Below are 24,459 nucleotides of genomic sequence, written 5' to 3' on the forward strand. Positions count from 1 at the left end.
TTTTACTTCTTAAATACAATATTACAATGAACAGAGGTGGAATATCCAAGGTGACTTCAGAGTAATATAAAATGTTGCCGCTTTTTATATAAGGAGCACAGTAAAGCTATTAGATCACGATTATGAGGATCTCAAAATATCTGGCAAGTTTGAGAGCACTTAGTATCAAGTATGAACAGTGTTCTATGCCCTTCTTGTGAAGCCTTAAAATTTTCTCTTTGCTATCGACTCCACATTAAACTTCATTTAATTAAAAATTTATTATTATTATTATTTAGGCCTCCAACGAGTCAAAAGACTCATCGCGGGAGGTCCTTCCTAGGAAACACATGTCTACCAAGACTTAACGTGGGAGGTCTAAATTTAGAGTTACAAGGTAGAGATAAAAATTTAATTGATATGTTAAGTTCAATAAAAACTTTCCAACAATACTTACTTTTATTAAAGAAAAATATAAATGACAGCGAATTTAGACATCTCCCATATTTATTAAAATTTTTTGAACAAAATCAAGAAATGCTTCGCTATGATTTAAAAGAATTTATTCATGAAATAGAATTAGTTGAAGAAGAAATAAATTCAAGATTTATTAAAGATTTTAATAAAACTGAAATGATTGTATCTTTTATCAATAATCCATTTCAAGAAAACTTGAACATCACAGAAATTTCAAATAAAATTAGTGGGCTGTTTGATATAAACCAAGCTGAAGTAGAACTTGAGATAATAAACATTCAGAATAGTTTACATTTAAAATCAATAAACAATGAAGTCATTTGGAAGTGTGCACATGAAAAATTCCCAATATTAACTGATATTGCAAGAAAACTTCTGTAGTGTTTTGGATCGAATAGAACTTGAACGCATAGAACTTGAGATAATAAACATTCAGAATAGTTTACATTTAAAATCAATAAACAATGAAGTCATTTGGAAGTATGCACATGAAAAATTCCCAATATTAACTGATACTGCAAGAAAACTTCTGTAGTGTTTTGGATCGACACACTTATCAGAATCCGTTTTTTCAAACATGACCGTCATAAAAAATCAATTAAGAAACCAAATTACAAATAATGATTTGGATGATTGTCTGCGATTTGCCACTTCTTCATATCAACTTAACTATGAAAATATTGCAAGGTCCAAACAATGCCAAATTTCACATTAATCAACCAGCATTTCCTGTAACTTGTGAGTTTGTAATCAATCTGTTGTTTTTTCTAACTTTGGTTTTCCAAAATAGAGAAATAAATATTTTATTCCAATATATTTTTTGTTGTTGTTGTATTAAAATAATTAAAAGTGATAAATAAATTTTTAAATACACAAATAAAGTTTTTAGTTGTGTGTTTTTTTTTTTTTTAGTTGTGAGGGTACATGGCAGGAATTTGATAATGGTGATGATGTTTATTTGTGCGTAATCAGATATCAGGTTGGGGGAACGTGATCTATATAAGAGAGTAGATCGCCGAATAACTTTTATAGAAAAGTAGCTCGCATAGTAAAAAAGGTTGAACACCACTGCCATATGTCAACACAGATGCTATATAGTCGCTCAGATGATGGGTGATGTGCCACATCAGTGTTGTAACCATAGTAATTACTGAATAAACCTGTAGCAATTAATTCATTTTATATGTTTCATAAAAATTAATGTAATAAAAATTTAGCATACTTCTGTGATATGTAAAAAGACATTTACATATCACAAAGATTTTAGTGGCATTAAACAAATAAACAAATTATTTTTGAAAGAAAGGGAACATAGCATTCTTTTTAGCCTAGTGAAAGAAAAAAAAATTGTAATTATAACAATGAGATGGTAGAAATCCATACTTTATGACTTTAACTTGTATTATTATACAAATTAACAAAATATATTAGGAAGATGGCAGTATAACCACCAACCGCTCGGCCAGCCTGGCTGAGTGGTTAGCGTATCCGCTCTCCAGCCAAAAGGTTGTGGGTTCGAATCCCGCCGTGGGCATGGATGTTTGTGAGTGTCTGTGGAAATACTAGTGGTGGTGGTCGGCAGTAGATGGTGTTGGTATAGCTGCAGTAAGTTGGTGGATTGAGCAGTGGAGACAGAGTTGTAGAGTAGGTGCCCTCCCTCGATGAGTCCTCGACTCCCTGGAGGTGTCAAATAATAATAATAATAATAAAATAAACATCAACACTGCTTTTTTAAATAACAAAACCTGTGGTGCGTTCATAATTAGAAAAAACACACATATAAACCACAGTGAAAATTATTTAATTGTAAATATTTCATCCTAAGTATCTTAGGACATCATCAGTACAGTATTTAAACAAAATTAGGAATAACATACAGTTAGGGTGCAAGATTACAATAGAATCTCATGAAAACGTGCATAACGTGTTAAAGTAGTACAAAAAAAAAAAAAAATAAATAAATAAAAAATTATTTAACACAATTTTGTATGATAATTTCCCATACTTTAGGAATAGTAAGAACGTTGTTGTGGTTTAGGTTTGGTCTGTGTAGTAGGGCTTCAGAACTTTCTTTGTATAAATGTTCATGTTTAATTAAAGATCTATGTAAAAGTTTTAGCCTTTTCCCAATGGATCCAAAAAAAATCCAAACCATAGGATCCATTGGGAAAAGGCTAAACTTTTACATAGATCTTTATTTAAACATGAACGTTTATACAAAGAAAGTTCTGAAGCCCTACTACACAGACCAAACCTAAACCGCAACAACGTTCTTACTATTCCTAAAGTATGGGAAATTATCATACAAAATTGTGTTAAATAATAAATGTTTTTTTTTTTTTCTTTGTACTACTTTAACACGTTATGCACGTTTTCATGAGATTCTATTGTAATCTTGCGCCCTAACTGTATGTTATTCCTAATTTTGTTTAAATACTGTACTGATGATGTCCTAAGATACTTAGGATGAAATATTTACAATTAAATAATTTTCACTGTGGTTTATACGTGTGTTTCTTCTAATTATCAACACTGCTTAGCCCAATGACTGCAAATCAATTACTTGGCTTAGAATGTCTTCACATGATGAGACATCATACCTACTTACTCAAGGTCTGAAGCACTTGAAAAAAGTTCCATGTTTGATCTTTAGCAGGATTTTTATATAAAAAATTAAAATTAAAAATTAAATAAAATTAAATGATCCTTATACCTATGGTAGTAATGTACTGTAAGTTTGCAACATTTCGTTGGGGGGGGGACCATATGCACACACAAATTTGAACTGTAATATATAAAATCAACATGAAGAAATTTCTAGAGAACATTAGTTTGAGTAATCATTATGTTTCCTTGTTCAATACATTTTTGTTTATAACTGCTTAGCTTTTCTTCTATTGATTTTGTTTTTAGTTCTTTTAAAATGTCTTCATTCCTTGAACAAGGAAACATAATGATTACTCAAACTAATGTTCTCTAGAAATTTCTTCATGTTGATTTTATAAAAATTAGCCAGTAGTATCACAGCTGAAATTTGCGTGTGCATATGGTTATCCCCCCCCCCCATGAAATGTTGAACATGTAAACCAAATATGGATGGATAATGAGACTGGAACAGACCAATATAGTCTATACCCATAATTAGTGTTATGGTGTTTCCTTAAATTAATATTTCCAGAAAGATAATGCAGAAAAAAAGAATATATAATTTGAAGTGTGTTAAGGCTTAAATGCTGGGAAAAACACATGATAAAAGTTTAATGGGGTGAAACAGCACTAGGAAATTATTAAAAATAGCATTTAACGCTTCCATGATTTATTACTCATTACTTGATTCATGTTTTGGATGTAGCTAACAGTTTGTCTCCCTGATGATGAATGAAACATATTGGAGTTTTTAAATAAAATTCTGTATATTTTATGTTACATGTGTATGCTGTGAAAGTTTTTGAATAGGAAAAAATAAAGTCAAAATCAAGTTTAGTGAATAATCAAGAAAAATAAGTGGTTTAAAAGGAAAAAACATACAGGAAGTAACAAACTCAATACAGACCAAGAACAACGAGCTGAGAAATATTTATGGGGGAAAAAAAAAGTAATTAACTTCTGGTTTGTTTTGACATGTTTGCAATAATAAAAGTAATATAATTAAAATATGAATGCAAAGGGTCAAATGAACTTATGAAACATATATTACACTATGCAGAAATAAATAAAACAAATGAGCACTTTGCAAAGAACATTAAGACTCAGTTTTTCATTTTCCCAAAGTGTAGGGATAATGAAATTGCCAGTTAAGTTCAAAAAGAGTACTGATATGTAGCAATCCAGCAACTGCAAGTTACTAACAAAACTACAATTTTATTGATACTGCTTGCAAGAGTGCAGCATGTGCTAATTCTGTTAGTACTTTCTTTTCTTCTATTCTTCCACATAAAAAAAATTAAATGGTTATGTAAATTACATACAAAGCCACACAAAGCCAAAAAGAATAACAGTTATATCTTGTTTCTGACATTATATAGGCAGATGAATGCCATTCTCTTTTGTTACTATGACAAACTTTCAATTTATTAATTTTAACAAAGTTTAAAATAATCATAATTTCTACAATAAAATTATGAGTACAGGTTACACGAAAGGTAAATAAAATGAGGAGAGTGGGATGGAAAACACAGAAGTACGTATTTCAGTACAACAGTAATAAAATTAAAACTAAGCTTTACAAAAAAATCTTTGCTTTTTTCCAATTAGGTTAAAGATTTTAAATTTTAAATTAGAAAGAGTAACAAATCAGATATACCTAAATAAATCAAAAGATCAGTATGGTGGTGATCTTTAGTGCAGAATTTAAAACTGAGCAGAAAAATAATGTGAGACTGGACAACAATGTGGAAGATGAAAATCAAACACTTGAACAAACATATATCAAAAAGTAGAAATAAAATCATAAGTACAACAAAACAAACTTAAACAATGAATTTAAAGATTATGAATTTTAAAAAAGTCTAAAATTTCAAATTTTAAATTAAAATGTTAAAATAATTTTTTATTTCAAATATTTCTTATTTTTAATTTACATACTAAATCTTTGGTACCATAGTATCAGTTTCTGAATGGGAAGGATATTAGCAATGCATATGATAGAATTTGTAAAAATGCTTGAGTAATGAATACCTGAATGTATCCCCTAGGGTTTGAAGAACAAATAGAGTGGGAGTGAAATGGATGGGCAACCTTATTAAGCAAGATAACAATCAAAAAAGATGATGTGGAAGAAATACTGTGAGAATAAGAATGAGATGAGTTATGAAATATATAAGGTGCAGGCCAGAAAAGTAATGAATATTGTGTAGAAAGCTAAATAGGAGTATGAAAAGAAATTGGCTATGCAGGCCTAAGCTAAGGCAATCCAAAAGAATTTTGTCATTATACTGCAAGCAAAATAAAGAATGAATGTGGATAAATAACTTTAGTGAATACAGATGGTACTTACTACTGTGCCAGAAGCTGATGAGATTGTTTAATTAATGAGTTCTCACTTTACTAAAGACATACCAACCAGGCGTATGTAACATGGTACACAGTGTTGCTATTACACTGGATGAAGAAATAGAGGTGCATGAAGTTGAAGAGTTGTTGCATGACTTGGAAAAGAATTCAGCAAATGAGGAACAGATGGAATAGCAGCACATACATTAAAGGAATGTTCAGCAGAAATGACTAGGACCCTGACATGTTTGTATAACAGGACAACAACAGGAAGTTTGTACAACAGGAATGGAGAGAATGTCTTATAGCTCTGTTCTATAAGGAGTGGTGGTGGAAATGAGTTGACAGAAAAGCTATATTTCACAAAAAACAGCATGGGTTTACTAAAGGATGGGTAATATATTAGCAATCTGCTCATATTTTATAATACTTTTACTAATGAGTTGGATAAAAGGAAGGGATACACTATAATACTGTTCAATTTTGATAAGGCATTCGATAGGATAACGTGAAAGGCGTTGCATAAACTGAAGAATATGGGATTAGAATAGAAAACAATGGCTTGAATAAGTGGGTGACTGTGGATAGGTATCTAAAAGTGGTATTTGGTGGGTGTGAACGTAACAGACACACTTAAAGTGACCAGTGGTGTTCCTAGGGATCAGTCCTTAGACCATAGTTCAATCTATACCTTAATGATATTGGGAAGGACCTGACAGAAAATGTTCAAGTGTTGATTGATACAAAGATAGGCAGGGAAGTCAGGGATGGTACTGATATACAGTGATTACAGAATGGTTTGAATAACCTGGAAAGGTGAGCTAATGATAATGTAATGGTTATCAATTCAATGTTGGAAATCTCATCATGTACTTTGGCATGATGAGATTTCCAATAGCATATTATACTGTGGGAGTATGTTACAAGAAATTGATGAGGCTAGACACTCACTCACTGCTCTGTGAGTCAGTATCTGCACTGGTGTGCATGATCTACAGCATTTCCTAAACTTTTCCTATGACGGAACGCTCCACAAATTCTGAAATTTTAACAGAACACCTTGGTTATTTTGTAACATATTAATTAACAATTATTAATTAATTATTAACATATTATAATATTAATAATTAATTATGGCATAATCATAAAGAGTATTAGTACACTTATGTATATGGTGTGACATGTTGACAAATATAAAATTACATTTAAATTACATATCAATCACTGGACTTATGAAATCTTGTAGCATATTGTAGTTTCCTCAGGCCAACATCATTAAATTAATTTGTGCTGATTTTCATTGATATATCCCATTCTGATCACCAAAAATTTATAATATTATAAGTAATTACGAGTGAATGCAGACTTTTTCTCCTGTGTGCTGGTAGTTTTCCCTCCTTTTGTACATCCTGGAGATCGCTTTGTAGGCTGGAGGTGGATGAATCACTATTTGTTGCATCACAAACACCTTCAGTAAGAGATTTCTTAATACCAAAATTAAACAAAGTCCCTTGTCTCTTATTCATATTAAAATTTAAATCTGCAGGACTATTACTTTTAAAAAATTATGGCGCTATGATTTCAAAACCTTCACTCTACAATACGAACTTGCGAAGAAAGTATTCAGTATTACTAGATTTGAGAACCAGATACAGACTACTTTGATCTTCAATTTTAGTGGAAAATTTGTCTTTATACTTCCTTGCTGATTGGTCACTAACATTTGCAATACAGATGTTATTTCTTTCAGTTTTGAGAACAGAGGATATGCCACCCATTGTTGTAATCGGCTTGCAGGCAATTTTTATGATCGGATTTCATGAATTCATGAATATTTCCGTGTTTAAAAATATGTCGCTTAGTCACTGACATTTGCCACACAGATGTCATTTCCTTCCGTTTTGAGAACAGAGGATACACCGCCCATTGTTATAATCCGCTTGCAGACAATTTTTATAACCGGTCATAAACAGTGGCATTCCCTTTCCCAAATGTTGAAAGGTTTCGACGTCTGAAAATTAATGATACGCAGATGTTAATAGGTGTTCTGGGCTGAGCTTTTCAACATATTCACGAATATTATTCTCCTCAGAATATTTCCACTATAAATGCTTAGAAAACTAAAATGACAAATTCCAGGAGAACTTCTCGTGGAACACTTATTCACCTTCTGCAGAACACATTTTGAGAAAACCTGATCTACAACATCCATTGATGACTCATTGACTTCCTGATGATAGGTTTTGTAATTTATTACTGGTGGTAGAGATAATTTTGGTATTAGAATATCTGAAGATGTGTTTGATGGCTTTGTAGATGTTATGAATGCAATGTTCCCTCTTGAGCTGTGCATATGTGCCCATGCACAACCAGTCCAACAGGGAGCACAGATGAATAGTAACTGTGCATAAAAAGTTTTGGTTTCAGAATTTCTAATTTATGGTCAATAATTTTTGAACATACTATAAAAACAAATTATACGATAAATCATACTTTCCACTTATTTTATTTAGTAATTTCTTCAATGTCTTCACTCCAATATTACTCTAACCTATTCTAACTTAATACACTCTAATTAGTTACTTTTACTTAGTGTCATGTGGGTGAAATGATGCTGACATCAGGAAGTAACAGAGGCATATTTTCTTAGTGTCCACTATCTAGACAGAATAGTCACTCAAACTGATGCAAACCTCGATGGATTTTTGTATCTACACATATTTAAATAAACTATTGAATCGTCAGTTTTAAAGGTTATAGCTAGATGAAAAAAAAAGGGCAATTAATGAGAAACGTTACATTAACGATTTCAGTGTATGAACTTCTCAATATGTCACTGTTGAAATTAAAGCAGAAAAGTACTGTAAATTTATTTAAATTTGGGTGGTTGAACAAATGTGTTGAAATGACAATGACAAAGGACAACTCGAGTCTGTGATTGGAAGCTTGCACACAGAACGTTTTTCATGCGCACATGGGCTGACAAAAATTTGAGGGAATAGTGTATGAATGTATAAGAATTTTAAGTCAGCAATAACTGATGACTATCATTTTTGAGTGAAGGAACATGATTTTGGCCAAATGAATAGCAAAGTCAAATAGCTTTGGGGAGCTGAAAACAGATGATATCTAAAGATATGCTCTGGAAGTTTTTCCACTTGGTTATATTATAAATTAAAGATACCCAGAAATTATATACCTGGTTTAATCCTTCATCCAGGATGCAATCCTAGCTCGCCTCCTTGTGGTGCACCCTGGATAATGCTAAATGAGTTAGAGCGACCTTGGCAGCCAGTCCATCCATGGATCTCCTGGCTACTAACTACATTCAGCAATCAGAAGTGAATGGCTTGAATTACCAACCGACTAGAAATCTCGGACCTCAAGTCCAAATCTGTCATCTTAACATTGAAGGAATTAGCAAATCAAAATGTGAATACCTTTCAAACTTATTTCAAACAATACCTTTCCTTCTTGACCAAAATATAGATTGTACTCCTCCAGGAAACACATGCTGCTACTGAAGAAGACTTGTACAGAAGAGAGAGAATATATGGCTACCAGCTTGTAAGAGCAACTTACCCCCATGCATATGGCATAGCAACATGTGCCCACAACAACATTTTTTGCCATATGCTATATAAATAATAAATCCTTTATCCAAGTGTAAGTAAAAAGTTCGTGCCTGAAATATAATCAGGACTGGGGCAACTTGCATATAGAAGCTAATGACTTAACATCACTTGCCTTAGTATCCCATAATGCAAAGTACATATCCTTATGTGCTTTGCATTATGGTATGAATTATGGGAAGGGTCACTAGACCGGTTTCGACCTTTATTGAGGTCTTGTCAGTGGGAGCCAGACCCAGAGGTGATACTAAGGTTGAAGTAACACCGAAGTCCCACTGATGAGACCTCAATAAAGGTCGAAACCAGTCTGAGTAGTGACCCTACACGTAACATTATACATACTTGTAAGGATATGTGCTTTGCATTATAGGATACTAAGGCAAGTGATGTGAAGTCATTAGCTTCTATATACGAGTTGCCCCAGGTCCTGATTATATTTCAGGCGCAAACTCTGTTTGCTTACACTTGGATAAAGGATTAAACCAAGTATACAATTTCTTGGTATCTTTAATTTAAAGATATGCTCTGTTTTCACATACTCCGTTTTGTTCCTAAAAAAATTTCCATTTCAAAAATTCCAAACTGTCCTTATTTCAATAGTGCTGTTTTCATTTATTAAAATAAAATACAGCACTTAAATAAATTATAAAGGACATTAGTTAATACAGGGTGGCCATAAATTAACTTTCCCTCTTTGGAGGTATCTGTAGATAAAACAAATACACAGAATGAGACCACATTTTATATTGAGACTTTGGAAGGCATGGGGAGATGAATTCCCCGAAAAAAAGATTTAGCACCAAAGGTTGCCGATAGGGGAAATATTGGCGCTGGCGGAGCCGAAAGCAGGCAAATATTTGCAGTAAACGCAGGTAAAAAATATTATGCAAATTTTACTGTGTGTACGTGAGAGCAGCACCACCAATTCCACTTAAAAAGGGATTTGAAACGTTCAGGCAGTTATTCAAATGACTGACGAACTGTGCTCAATATGAGTCCTACCTTGTCTCAGCATGCTTTACTTATTAAGTTGTTTTACCCGTGTGTAGAAGCTTAAGTGCTGTGAGGACATCATGATGGATGCTTAATGGATATACAATCCATTAAGCCTCCAACATACGTTGTTTTACCTTAAACAGTGCAATGCCGTAGCGGCCCTTCGGGAGTTTAGAAGGCTTCATAACCTGCGTACAGGTCCTATGTCAGCTGTAGCACTGAGAGCTATGATTAAGAAGTTTGAAGAAACTTGATCACTAGGAGTTAGATCTGGCAGAGGACAGAAAGCAGTGCAAGAAGAGACAGTAACAGACGTTGCTACTGCAGTGTTCGACAACACAGGGACCAGTACTGGTCCAAGCGCTTGTGCCATAGCTCGCTAACTTGATATGGATTATGGTACAGTCTGGAAAATCTTATGGAAAATGCTTCTCTTCTATCTGTATAAGTTCAGTCGTGTGCAAGCACTAACTACCGCAGATTATGATAAGCGCATGACGTTCGTGCTAACATTTCTTGCCCGAATGGAGGTCGACAATGACTGGCCTTGGAGAATATTGTGGGGTGACGAGGCTCATTTTTATCTGAATGGGTCGGTCAACATTCAGAACTGCAGAATTTGGGCATCTGAACATCCCCAAGTGATCCAGCAATACCACTGCATTCTCCAAGTAACCTTGTGGTGTGGCTTCACAGCCGATTTCATAATAGGACCATACTTTTTTGAGCATATTACCCCTACAGGTCCTGTAACCTGCTCCATTACTGGAGTGATTTATCGACGAATGCTGGAAAAGTTTGTCTTTGCTGCATTGCAGGAATGACAATGTTTGGACTCCATAATTTTTATGCAGGATGGAGCACGGCTACACATTGAACGTTCAGTACAGCGCCTTTTACGTAGCATTTCAGTAATGAGAGGGTTATCAGTCAGTTCTTTCCGACGGCATGGCTGCCTCGATCCCCAGACATCACTCCATGTGACTTTTGGCTGTGGGGGTATTTGAAATCCGTTGTGTATGTTGGTGGCATTCCCAACTTGCATGTCTTGAAAGAGAATATAAAACGGGCTGTTATGACCATCCAATCTGACTCCTTAGGCTCAGCTGTAGAGCATGTCGCACGCTGGATGCAATTTGTTGTACACAAGAAAGGTCAGCATATTGAAAATCGTGTATGTGGTCCAGGGGACCCTGATTCTGATGAATAAAACATTATTCCTGTGAGTTCAATCACTACATTGATTTCTGTCTCTCTCACAAGTTGTTTGTTGTTTTAGTTTAATTATTATTATTATTATTATTATTATCATTGTAACATGCCACATATCCAGCTGGAGTGAGTGACACAGCTGTCGCTTACACCGTCAAAATATTATTCTATTTTATCTGCCTTTAATGTAATTATCCCATTGTTTTTGGCTCCGTGAGTGCCAAAATTTCCCCTATGAGCAACTTTCAGTACTTTTTTTTTTTTTTTTCGCAGAAATCATCTTCCCATGCGTTCAAAAGTTTCAATATAAAATTTGGTCTCATTCTATTTATTGGTTTTAGCTACAGATGCTTCCAAAGAGGGAAAGTTATTTTATGGCCACCCTGTATATAAGTGACAAAATATTTTAAACATTACTTTAAATAGGTTAAACAATATTAGGTAATATTTAATAGTTATTAAAACAAAGAAGTCCTTGGAAAATTTTTCTATGCTCCTGCCGAAAATCACTGGTTTGATAGCTTTATAAAAAAGCTATCAAACTTTATAGCTTTATAGTTTTTTATAGCATATAAAAAGTTTCATTGTTACAGAAGATAAAATATAATGGTTCTGAATTAAAAAACAGTATATACAGTTGATTCTTGATTCTCATATAGCAAACTACAAACTCCTGGTCAAATCTCTCTCTGAGTTCAATGCAGTGCTGAAGGAAATCCATTATAGCAAGCTATCCACTATAACAAACTATTAATGTGATCCTTAAGAGTTTACGATAGCAAGAGTCAGCTGTACAAATACAGAGATTAAATGCAGAAATAAAGGATATTATAAATCCATACTCTTTTCCTAGACAAATGGTTCAATTTTGAAATTTAAAAGTTCCAAAATCGACCAGAGATCTTATGAGAATACAGCCTACACCATCAGAAGTTCCTTTGTATTGCACTGCTTAAGAACCAAAATGTTTATCTTTTATTAGGGCTTCTGATTAAGGTTTCACTATTTTAATTTCTTTATTTAAATAATTTAATTATGCCAAATACAAGACTTTATCCAGTGTTTTTAAATTTTTTTACAAAAAATTAATCTTTTTTCAACTGTTAAAAATATTTTTATAAAAATTAGAAGAAAAAAAATTTAATGACTCAGATAAAAGAAAACCATGATGAACAAAGAAAATCAGCTACTGAAACAAACTCAAAATCAACATTAACAGAGTTCAAGATTAGCACAAACATAAGAGGCATCAAAGGAAAAGAAACTGAACTAGATAAGTACCAGTTCCGTTTCTGGTACTTATTTTTAATTTTTGATAATTGGTGTTACCAAGAGGAGACAAAAACAAGGCAAATTTTTCTAAGCAACAAATACAATATGTTATATTCAGACAACAACAACAATCAGGTAAAAGAAGTGGTAGTTACAGTATTCAACGCAAAATATGAGAATAATTCTTGAATGCCAGGCATCATCAAGTATACAAGAGTAATGTGAGCAATGGGGAACTGGATGATGAGATGTATTTGTGTCTAAGGTCCCATAGAAAGTTCTACTATGGAGGAAGAGGAATTTTTCAAGGCATTAGAGAATGCAGCTGACATAAAGAACAAGAAACAGTTAGTCTTTGTTGGAGATCTAAACAGTAGAGTAGGAAATGATTACCAGACATATAAACATGTTTTGGGAAAATTTGGAGAATAGCACAAAGTTAAAAATAATGTTAAATACCTGCTGGATTTCTGTTCCGAACATGAACTAGTTATTGCTAACATCATGCTCCAACATAAACATGTGCTCAAACTCACATGGAGAAAAGATGCAAGAAATAAGGAAGTCTCACTGACTATATTATCGTTAATAGTATCATCTTCATGCTGGTTCTGGACACAGGATTTGAAAAAGTGAGTATCACTAGTTTTGAGCAATATAAAACTGAATGTCATATTGAAAATAAAAGGATATAACAAAGTTTTAAAATGAATCAAAGTTCAGCAGCTTTCAGAAGTGAACTTCAGACTCAAATACACAAATATTATTAGAGAAAAGAGTTAGAAAACAAGACCCAATTTTGGAGATTTATTAGCCAACTCTGTAGAAAACATTGACTGATTCAGCCAAAAAGGAATGTCATGGGGTTATCTGCAAGGACAGAAAAATCAGAACTCCATGGAAGACTCAGGAAGTTTATTGAGGCAGTCAAGGAAAAGAGGAAAGTGTATCAAAAGTTCTTGGAAAGTAAATCAGCTCGTGCTCTGAGCAAATACAGAGAAAAATGTAAGAACTAAGAACACGAAACACTGCACAAAACTAGCTAAAGTAAATCACAAGAAGACTTTGGTAAAACATAGAAAATAAATAAAAGGAAGATGTCAAAATTCAGAAGCTATTGAAAAGCTTAAAAATGGAGGAAAGAATACTGCAAAAGGATCAGAGCCGATAAAGATTACAAAGATATTTTACATGTCTGAAGTAATTATTACATTTTGAAAGGCTGCTAAATGAAACAAGCAGTGACAGCATGGTGGTATAAAACACTCAACAAGTGTGCAATCAGGAAGACATATCAATACTTGTAGAAAAACCATCAAAAAACCAACATGAAAAGTCAGCTGAGTAGATGATATTCGATTAGAAATGCAAAGTATGGAGGTATAAAAGTTTTACAGTGACTACACTGCACAATTCAGAAGGACTGCTCAGAGGACCAAATTCCAGGTGACTGAATTTGATCTCTCATAGGTATCTATTTGTAAAACAGGAAATAAAACCGAATGCGAGAATTTACAGAGGAATCTCCATAATCAGTGTTCTTGGTAAGATTTATGCAAGCATACTTCAGATAAGGCTAAGAAAAATTGTAGAAGAGAAATTTGGAGAACAAGCTGGGTTCACATGCCAAAATAAAGCTTATCAAGATCAGATTTTCACTTTAAGACAAATAGTGGAGAAATCATGGGAATATGACAAGGATTTGTATTTAAATTTTGTAGATCTGGAAAAGCTGTTCAAAACTTTACAGTTGTGATATAATTGAGACATTACATCAAACAATGCATAGTTTATGTATTACATAGCTATATTTATTTTTGACAGCTCCATTAAGTCGCACTAATTTGTTCGTGCATATGTGAACAAATATGTAAACAAATGCAAAGCTGTCAAAAATAAATACAGCTATGAATGTCTAAGTCAAGACCTGTATTACATTTTAAATCTTAAACTATGGTCAGTCATTCTCAACATCTCCAAAGCTGCAGCAAAAATGGAATTCAGAAAAGTCAAATATCGGCAACTGAAAAAATTTGAAATCTTCTAACATCATAGTACAGTGAGCCAACCATGACTACATCGTTGCAAAGTTCTAAGCTTATCATTGCTCACCTTAATGGAAGAAGCTGTCAATGAATTAAGTAAAGCTCATAACTTTGCTGTTACACTGAGACAAGTTCCAAAAGTAGAAATAGTAGCATATATTGAAACTGGAATATACAAGCTACCTCATATTATAGCCAATAACATCGTTTGGATGTAGCAAAAATCCTAACCAAATCCAAACCTACCAAAAGCAGTATTCCACTAAAAGAAATCATAGCTTGAAATGACCTATACATTACAAAAATATTGTTATAACCAAATCAAACCAATGTAACACTACTGTGGTAATGAATCGAACAGAATATTGAATACAGATGGTATACGAGTGTCGGAATCTAAGGAGATTATTCGGTTAGTGAGTGCTCACTTTGCTAAGATATATCACCCAGGTGTATGTATCATGGTGCACAGTGCTACTGGTACGTTTAATGAAGAGTTAGAGGTTCATGAAAATGAGGTTGAAGAGCTCTTGCATAACTTGGATAAGAATTTGTCAATAGGGATGGATGGAATATCAGCCCATTTGCTAAAGGAATGTTCAGCTGAATTGCTTAGGCCTCTCACACATTTGTAAACTTGAGTCTCAGCTCAGGAATGATACCACAGGAATGTATGATAGTTCCATTACACGAGGGTGGTGCAAAAACTGATGTGTCTAACTACCGACCTATTAGTATCTCTGGTGTGGTAGTAAAGATTTTAGAGAAGTTGGTAAGAACTCACATACAGAAATGGGTAGACAAGCATTCTCTACTCTGCAAGGAACAGCATGGGTTTACTAAAGGAAGGTCATGTTTTAGCAATCTGCTCATATTTTAAAACAATGTTACAACCGAGTTGGATAAAGCGAATGGATACACTATTATAATGTTGGATTTTTCTAAGGCATTTGATAGGATACCACACGACAGGCTGTTGTGTAAACTGGAGAATATGGGATTGAAATATAATCTATTGACTTGGATCAGGAGGTAGTTGACAGACAGATATCAAAAAGTGGTATACAGTGGGTGTGAATCTGCCAGATTTAAAGTAACCAGTGGTGTACCTCAGGGTTCAGTCCTTGGGCCATTATTGTTCAATCTATACATTAATGACATCAAGCAGGGTCTACCAGCAGATTTGCAATTGTTTGCTGATGATGCAAAGATAGGCAGGGCAATGGGAAATGCTACTGATATTCAGCAATTACAAAATGAAATAGACTGGAAATCTGGGCAAACAAAAATGGCTATCAGTTTAATGTTAGCAAGTGTAATGCACAAGTAATGCATATATCCGGATAAATGGATTTAGATTATGAGGACAGATTGCGAGTATGTGGATTGCAGACTCTGGTTAACAGGAGAAAGAGGGAGTGATATGATAGAGGTCTATATACTTTTGAATGGGTGTTATAGCATTTCAAATGATGAAATTTTCGTTATATGGAAGGCGGGGCGAGAACACAGGGGCATCTAGTTAAGGTTGTTCTCAGTCAAGAAAGGGGTAAGAGCTAGGTTTTTTTTTTTTTTTGCCAGAGAGCAGTGAATGAGCGGAATAATTTGCACTTAGGGATAGTGAGTGCATCTAGTGTAAATGAATTTAAAGGAAGGTATGATAGATGGGTTGGGTAATTTACAGCCTTCATTTTAGAAATTATGGACTTTACAACCATGTTATAAATACCTCTTAATTTCCCGACGTTTCGATCTTCATATTAATATCATCATTTGGAGTATATACAAGGACAAGCTGAGTTATATTACACAGTAAGCTAAAGAAACAATGATTTGATCACCGGTTATTCTATGGGCATGACCTCTAGTGAAGGGGAAAAAAAATTAATTATTTAGAAACTACATCAAAGTTAAATTCTATTTAAGATACCATGAGAAAAACATTCTTTCTTATAGATAGTCTTCTTTCAGTAACAATGATGTCCTATTTTTAACATTACAATTGTGATTTTGATTTAGGATTCTGGAATATCTACAGTCCTGTTTATAGTTAACTCTTAGAGAGAAAGTTCAGTGGGTAGAATATGTGCCTTCCATATGCTTGGGATTTTTAGACCATCATTACTGTTCAGATTGGGGTGGTTGATAAGAATCTCACAGGCTTCCTTAAATTTGCATTCATACCATGCATTGGTGTGATGTAAACAACTGGTGCTTTTCCAGTCAATTCTAAGTAGTGTTCAGGCATGATCAGAAAGGCCAACTTCACCATAGTTATTATATTTAATGTGTTGTTTATGTTCCTTTTGTCAGATAGGAATTATGCATCTTGTTTCCCCTATATATGGTATATTACAGGTGCAATAAATACGGTATACTCCAGGGTGGGCCAACAGAGGGAGTGGGTCTTTGGATGAGTTGAGTAAACTTTTTAATTTTGCAGGAGGTTTAAAGGTGGCTTTGAGGTTGTATTTTTGTAGTATTCTGTTTATTTTATCTGATGTCCTTTTAATGTAAGGAATGATTACAGTTTTATTGTAGTCTGGTTTGGTTGCAACCATTTTTTAGAAAAGTATTGCTGATAACTTTAAATTTGTCTTTTAGCACCTGTTCATTGGAGCAGATCTTCAAAGACCTGTTTTTTTAGAGTATTAATGGCACCTAGTTTTTGTGATGGGTGGTGGTAGGAATTTATGTGCATATATTGGCCAGTATGTGTTGGTTTGCAGCAAACAGTGAAGGAAAGACTGCCAGAAAGAAGACATGTGACAAATGTATCTAGAAACGGAAGTGTGTTCCGTTTTTCAATCTCAATTGTGAACTGTATATGTTTGTGTAGGTGGCTAAGGAAAGTGTCTAGTGTCTGGCAGCCATGGTACCAGATTGCAAAAACATCTTCAACGTATCTAAGCCAGATTTTGGATTTTAAAGGAGAGGAATCTCGAGCATGTTGCTCAAAATGTTCTATATAAAAGTTAGCAATTGGGGGGGTTAATGGCGAGCCCATGGCTGTGCCTTCTTTTTGTAGGTAGCAAACGTTCCACCATAAACAATAACCAGAACATAATACATGCGCAAAGAGCGCCGTGATATCTGGAGTGAATTTGTTCTGTAAAAGAAGGATTGTGTCATTGACTCGGACATTCGTAAAGAGGGCAGAGACATCAAAACTGACTAATAAATCATCTTTTTCTAAAGTAATGTTTTTGTTTATGTTTATGAAGTGTTGTGTGTTTCTGATATTGGAGGGGGAATGACCTGCCAAATCCTTGAGTGTTGCCGCTAATTTCTTGGCAGTGATAATTTGGGCTATCTATACCTTTGACTACCTACCAGAGTGATGTGTTTTGTTTGTGTATCTTTGGTAGACTGTAAATTCTCAGGGAACGAGCATAGTGCAGAAGTAGTTTTTTAACTGTATCTTCCAGCCATGTAGTAATTGATTTAAGTAGTTTCTCTATTTTCTTTTTTATTCTATTGGGTGGGTTGTGGTTAACAAGTTGGTAAGTACTATTGTCCAAGACTAGCAGATTAATTTTTTTTTAAATAAGTGGTTCAGTTTAGGATAACGGTGGCACTTCCTTTATTAGCTCTAGATATTACGATGTTCGGATTTGATTTCGGCTAAAAGACAGGTAATTTACAGTCTCTCTCCATGAGTGCTTGAATCCCTGGAGGTCTCAGGTAATAATAATATGATAACAATATTCTACAAGACATTCTACATATAATATCATAGATCATGATCCTATACAGAAAAGAATATATTTCAAATTACTGTAAAAAGTCACTTTTTGGCCCAAAGAAACTGTTAATAAACTAATTGTAAGAGGTTTCTGTGGTTTAGAAGTTCATAAGGCATATTCCGGTAAATTGGACTTGGACCACATTTTTTTTATTAAACTAAAAGCACAATAAAGAAATAAAACCCGACAAGTTTCGTAAGTCGTTTGACTTGCATCTTCAAGGGTAAAAGGTAACTTAAGTTTAAAACAACAAAAAAGAGAAATTATTCAAAAATAGTTCATACTATACAGTTGTAGCCATCAGACCATTCATAAAATTGAAAAATCAGAATGCAGATTCAAAGCAGTGCTAAGTTTAAACAATGCTGATGATGCCACGTTCTGTTGTTCACGTTCATAATGTCCGAAGTCTGACTGAGGTATATTGTTTATCAAAGCTGACCAAACTTGGTGTAGAATTAAGCCTTGGTTTTTATTGCATTGTGTTGGAATTCTAAGCATGTCTGCAGCTTCTTTAAATTTCCTTATGTAACAGTTTTTTCTATGTAAGACATGTTTGTTTTCTGCCAGAGTACATTGTGGCCAGTGGAAGTGGTATGGAAAGCTAGACCTGATTTGTGTTCTCTTCTGTTTTGCACATTTCTTTGGTGTTTGTTCATGCCTATTTCCCCAGATCTTCCTGTTCTATGCAGATACCGCAAGAACAATAAATTTTATAAACACCTGGTTTTTTTTAAAGGATGATGTGGAGGTTTCGGGGGATATAGAAATCTTGAAATTTTTTCCAGCAGTAGAAAGGCTACTTTGATGTTATGTTTGTTTAGTAATTTAGCCATCTTGTCTGTAATATTCTTGATATATGGAAGCGTGATAGCGTTTTTGAAATCTTGTTTCTGTGAGATGCTTGTAGGAGGTGTGTGGAGGATTTTTTTGATAGTTCATAACCATTTTGAGGATTTGTGTTAAATATTCCAATTCTTCATTTCTTTGTTTTTCTATGCTGGAAATATTATAAGCTCTGTCCCTCAGGGTTTTTATTAGACCTATTTTTTGCGAAGGGTGGTGGTGTGAAGCCACTTTAAGAAATCTTCCTGTGTTGGTGGGTTTTCTATATATCGAGAAAGAAAGTTTATTATCTTTTTCACTGACTTCTAATAGGATGTCAAGAAAAGGAAGTTTTCTAAGTTCTAAAGTAAATTTTATATTCTTATATTGTATATTGCATTCTTATATATATATTTATATTGTATAAATTTATATTTATACAACCAAGCTCAAAAACCAGGGCTCTAGATGCACTACACTGCTTCGAAAGAAGTCAATGGACACCATAGTGTGAGGAACAAACTGTCATGGCATCCACCTTAATAAGACATAGGACCTTCTTTTGCTGCAATGACTGCAGCAATCCTTCAAGACATACTTTACACAAGCATATGACACAAATCAACAGGAATTTTGGACTATTCTTGCTGTACGCATGTAATGAGGTCCTGGACTGTTGTGGAGCAGAAGTCTGTTGACCTCACCTGATGCTCTGGTTCATCCCACAGATGTTGAATAGGGTTGAGATCAGGGCTCTGTGCAGACCAGTCAAGTGTAGTGATATTCATGTATACAAACATACAATTAAAGCAGCAGCCTTATGACACGGTGCATTGCCTTGCTAAAAGAGCCAATGGTCCATTTCATAGAAAAAGACCATTGGCTGTTTCACAAAGCAGGAAACATTGCATTGTCCAGAATGTTCAGATACCTCGGAACATTCTGGACAATGAGAGTCCATTCTTTGTGGCACCACAAACAGAAGTGCAAATCCAAACCAGAAAAACAGGACCATACATCACACCGCCATCTCAAAATTTCCTAGTTGGGGTTATGTGTTCTGGTAAGAGACGTTCACCAGGAATCTGACACACCCACACCTGTCCATCTACTCGGTAGAAGGTGTAGTGTGATTTGTTGAACAACATGCTCTTTGCATCACCGAAGACAATGCTGCATATTACATACACTGCTTGGAAAGAAATCAACAGACACACCTATAGGGAAGGTCATTGTGCCATGTAATGAGTCAGGTATTTGTACTCAGTATAAATTGGACGAATGTGATGCTCCCAACTCAGTGCAACTGAGTCAAGGTGAAATGGCTATGAGAAGGGAAATAACAGAGTTTGAAAGAGGCATTTTGATAGGATGCCACATTGCAGTCCTGTTCATCTGTTCAGCAAATTGTTGAAAAAATTGGGACATCCTAGGTCAGTGATGGTGAACCTATGACACGCGTGTCAGCACTGACACGCTTGAGGGTTTCAGGTGACACACCTCGGATGTTGAAAAATATTGGTATTCTGATGAAAAAAACTAATTTCAATAATTTCAGTTTATTAAATTAATTGTATAATATGAATTCATAGATTATATATCAATGTCCTATTAAATAAATAGCCTAATATGATAAGTCACCATCTATGATTAAGTAGTTAAATTTCTAATACATGTATGCAAGTGGCACATCAACAACATCAATATTTTAAAAAAAAAAGATGTTTGACACACCTGGGTAAAAAAGGTTCATCATCACTGTCCTAGGTCAACAATCAGTGATACCATACTGATATGGAAAAATACTGAGTCAACAGCAAGTGCTACCTACAGTGGGTGACTCACCAAACGTGACCATAGTCTACTTTTCTCTAACTTTCCTACTACTTTGTACTGCTTTCAGTTTTGTATTCTTCAGGCATGTACTTATTCATTTGCCATGAACTTTCCATATTATTTCTTCTTCTCTTTCTATTTCTGCAGACAACTTCACAGTTACCTGTCGAATGATTAATCTTCAAATTTTGCCATCAAATCAGTAGAACGTGATAAAACAATTTAAAATCACATTTCAAGAATTGTTTCAAACACTTAAACCTTTTTTTTAAATGCGTTCTTGTGTAGGATGCCTACACAAGAACTTTGGTATTTATAGGAACAACTTGCTAAATAAAATAAAAAAATAAAAAAATATTAAGAATAAATAACAGGAGTGGAATGTGAACAAATTAATATATTAATATTTATTATTAGTATTATTCCTGACACCTCCAAGGAGTCCGAAGACTCATTGTGGGAGGACACCTACAACTGTCTCAACTGATACAACTGTCTCAACCACTACACTGAACTTGTACTACAAATCATCTCCATCAACGCCATCTACCATCCACCTCCACCACCACCACAACTAGTATTCTACGTCTGTAAATTGCATGTGTTCTGAAGGGCCGATTTGTCTGTATGCGGGATGAAAAACCCGAGTTTCTGGGAGAAAATATCCTGAAATTTAAGTGATTAAACTAAAATATCTTATAAAATCTTGAAACAAAACTATAACATAATAAAGTACACCTTTCTAATTCATGAATGAAGAAAAATGAATCTACCTATTATAATATATGCATTACTGTTACCTGTTATAAGTGTTAGATACAAATACATGGAGAAAATTAACAAGATTGTATTTCAAACAGTAATGCACCACTCTATGGCAAAAATCTGTTGGTGAGATGAACAACCTCTCAGACTGGAAAAGAGGCAGTCCAGCGACAAGGTTATGTTGGATGTGACTAACACGTTGTAAAAACTGGGTAATATCATCAAGTTCTTCTTCACAGAAAACTCCATGGCTAAAGAATCAAACAGAAAAATGAAGAGGATTAAAGAAAACTCCATTAAAGAAAAAAAAAAATCTTAAAATGTTTTCATCTTCATTCTCATTTATTCTCAGTTTCATACACACTAGAAAAACAGCATCTGAAATAACTGATATATAACAATTCAAAGTTGGATATATGGAATGAGAGTTAAATGCATAATTTTATTTGCATAAGTAAAATTCATAAACTGTTCCTTATGTTTCTATTACAAACTAGCTGATTAAATGCTTAACAGTTACAGTATTTGCATATAATGCATTTTTCCATAACTAAGCTGAGTCAGATTTCACATCCCTAACATAATTTGCAATCAGTTAACTTTTATAGCTGTGTTTCAATTAAAAAAAAAAAATAAAAATTCCTGAAATTCAACCTACAGAAATGTTTAAGTTCTTGAAGATGCTTCCAACACCTACAAACATAACAGGCACAATGAATGTACATATGTTCCCATGACACACACACGTGCATGATGTAAGAGCAGCTACACATAGCTTAGTTGCACTTCCTTGAATCAAGAACACCGAACAATTAAATTAAAACATATTTTAAAGAATTTTGCTCAGTGAAGTCATTTTTTTAAAAATTTGTATGGGGATTCTCCCTATTCCTCGACCGCTTTTTAGGACTGTGAGTTAAGAATGACTTAACTCGCAGTCAGCAACTTGCAGTTTTCAAGGGTTTGGCCAGTAAAGTATAAAAATTAAACAGCCAAGATTGGAATATCAATCTCAAATGTTGCAAAATAGGCTTAGTTATGCTGTAGTTACCTGTAAAGTATTTGTATTTCTGTGTGTTTGTTTCTTCAAGAAATGAAAAAAATATGAAAAATGTTGGTTGTTGTAGGCAGTTGGCTGCTAGGTGACCAAGATTGTTAGACATGCTACAGTTTTAGCTCTGGCTTCCTTCCTATTTTTTGTGGTTTATCTTTAGGGCAGGGCCAAGTATTTTCAGATTTTTGTGAATCACATTTTTTATTTTTATTTTTTTTAAATCTCATGTATTTGGATATAGCAACATCTTTTCTGGAACAATTTTTAATGATTGTGCCCAGTAAAGTTAGCCAGCCTAACAACTTAGTGTCATATCTTCTTTCTTAACCTCGACTCTTAGCAAATACCTAAACTGTTCATCTAGAGCTTGCAAAAGATAGCATTACCATACCAACTGTCAGGGCCGGCGTGTTGCACTGGGCGGCAAGTTTTTTGGGGGCAGCAAAGTTGGCATAAACTATAACAAAAATAAGGGAGAAGGGGCGGCAAAATATGCTGCTACATGGGGCGACTATACGAAAAATAAGGGAGAAGGGGCGGCAAAATATGCTACTGCACAGGGCGGCCCTGCCAACTATATAGCTTCTATACATGAACCCATACCATTTTACTACTGGAAAGTGACTAACAGCATTTGAAACAAACCAGTTAATTTACATCAAGTATGCTCCAGCAATCCAGGAATTCACCACTCTACTGGTCACGACTATGCTATGATATTGCTTCCTTAAGGTGGGTAAAACCTTCATTTTTATGTGGAAGTTCTATAGGTTCATTTTCAACAAATCTCTTTTTTGTACAAATTCAGCAGTCAAATGAAAAAACTAGTTTTTGGGAGTTTCAAACTAGCACCCTGCTAAACTCATTCAAAAATTCATGATGAGTGAACCACATGAGAGTGAAAATATGGCATCACAATTAATCTGTTATTGAGAGATTATTGCTGTATTTAAACCCAATGAACAATTGTGATTAATTTATAAAGGATGGAAACTTGACAAATCTATCTGAAATGGAACAATCACTATATTGATATGTTAATTTTTGATCAAGCTCTTCTAGATGTTAATTTAGTGTGTAAAGGAAGAAGTCTAAGGGCTTATAGAATAGGGCTATCTCTATGTAGTACATTCTTTTACAGCTAATTTATTGAAAATACCTACACATATTGTGACCCTCAAGGACATAAAATACACAGGTCTGGAAGTGAGTGTAGAAAAGGGCGAGGTGAACATTTCACTGAACCAATTGTTTATGCTTGCTAGTGCTTTAAAGTCATAATGTAAGGGGTTTTACACATTGCAGATCAAATTTTTATGCAATATTGAAGGTGTCATAGCTGTTATATTGTTTGCTGTTATTCAAACACTATTTGAACCAACCATTAATAGCACCTCTAATGCCATATCTAAACATTTTCAGAAGGAATAAATCATGATATACACAGTCAAATGCTTTAGATATATCAAGAAAAACAGATGTATGCATTCCTCTACAGGGTGTTCGGGATAAATTTGACATATTTATAATTAATTATATTTTTCCGTAAGTTACATGTATTAACACACACTTCTCTTCATTTAAAAGTTTGGACCCTTCTTCATTCATATACAAGATGTCAGAAAGGA

At 34.1% G+C, this 24,459-nt stretch overlaps 1 protein-coding gene across 3 annotated transcripts in view; it reads right to left on the reverse strand.

The window, feature by feature from the left end:
* LOC150098264 (spatacsin) overlaps window positions 1-24,459 on the reverse strand; it is an 891,110-nt gene that overhangs the window by 552,765 nt on the left and 313,886 nt on the right. For all 3 annotated transcript variants that reach the window (XM_090406151.1, XM_090406152.1, XM_090406153.1), the window contains exon 13: window positions 21,813-22,028. In XM_090406151.1, coding sequence (XP_090262277.1) covers window positions 21,813-22,028 — 216 coding nt within the window. The remainder of the gene's footprint in view (window positions 1-21,812; window positions 22,029-24,459) is intronic.

This window comes from Typopeltis vanoorti, chromosome 16, assembly GCF_054136105.1.
Source record: "Typopeltis vanoorti isolate ZY-2024b chromosome 16, IOZ_Tvanoo_1.0, whole genome shotgun sequence".
NCBI lineage: Eukaryota > Metazoa > Arthropoda > Arachnida > Uropygi > Thelyphonidae > Typopeltis > Typopeltis vanoorti.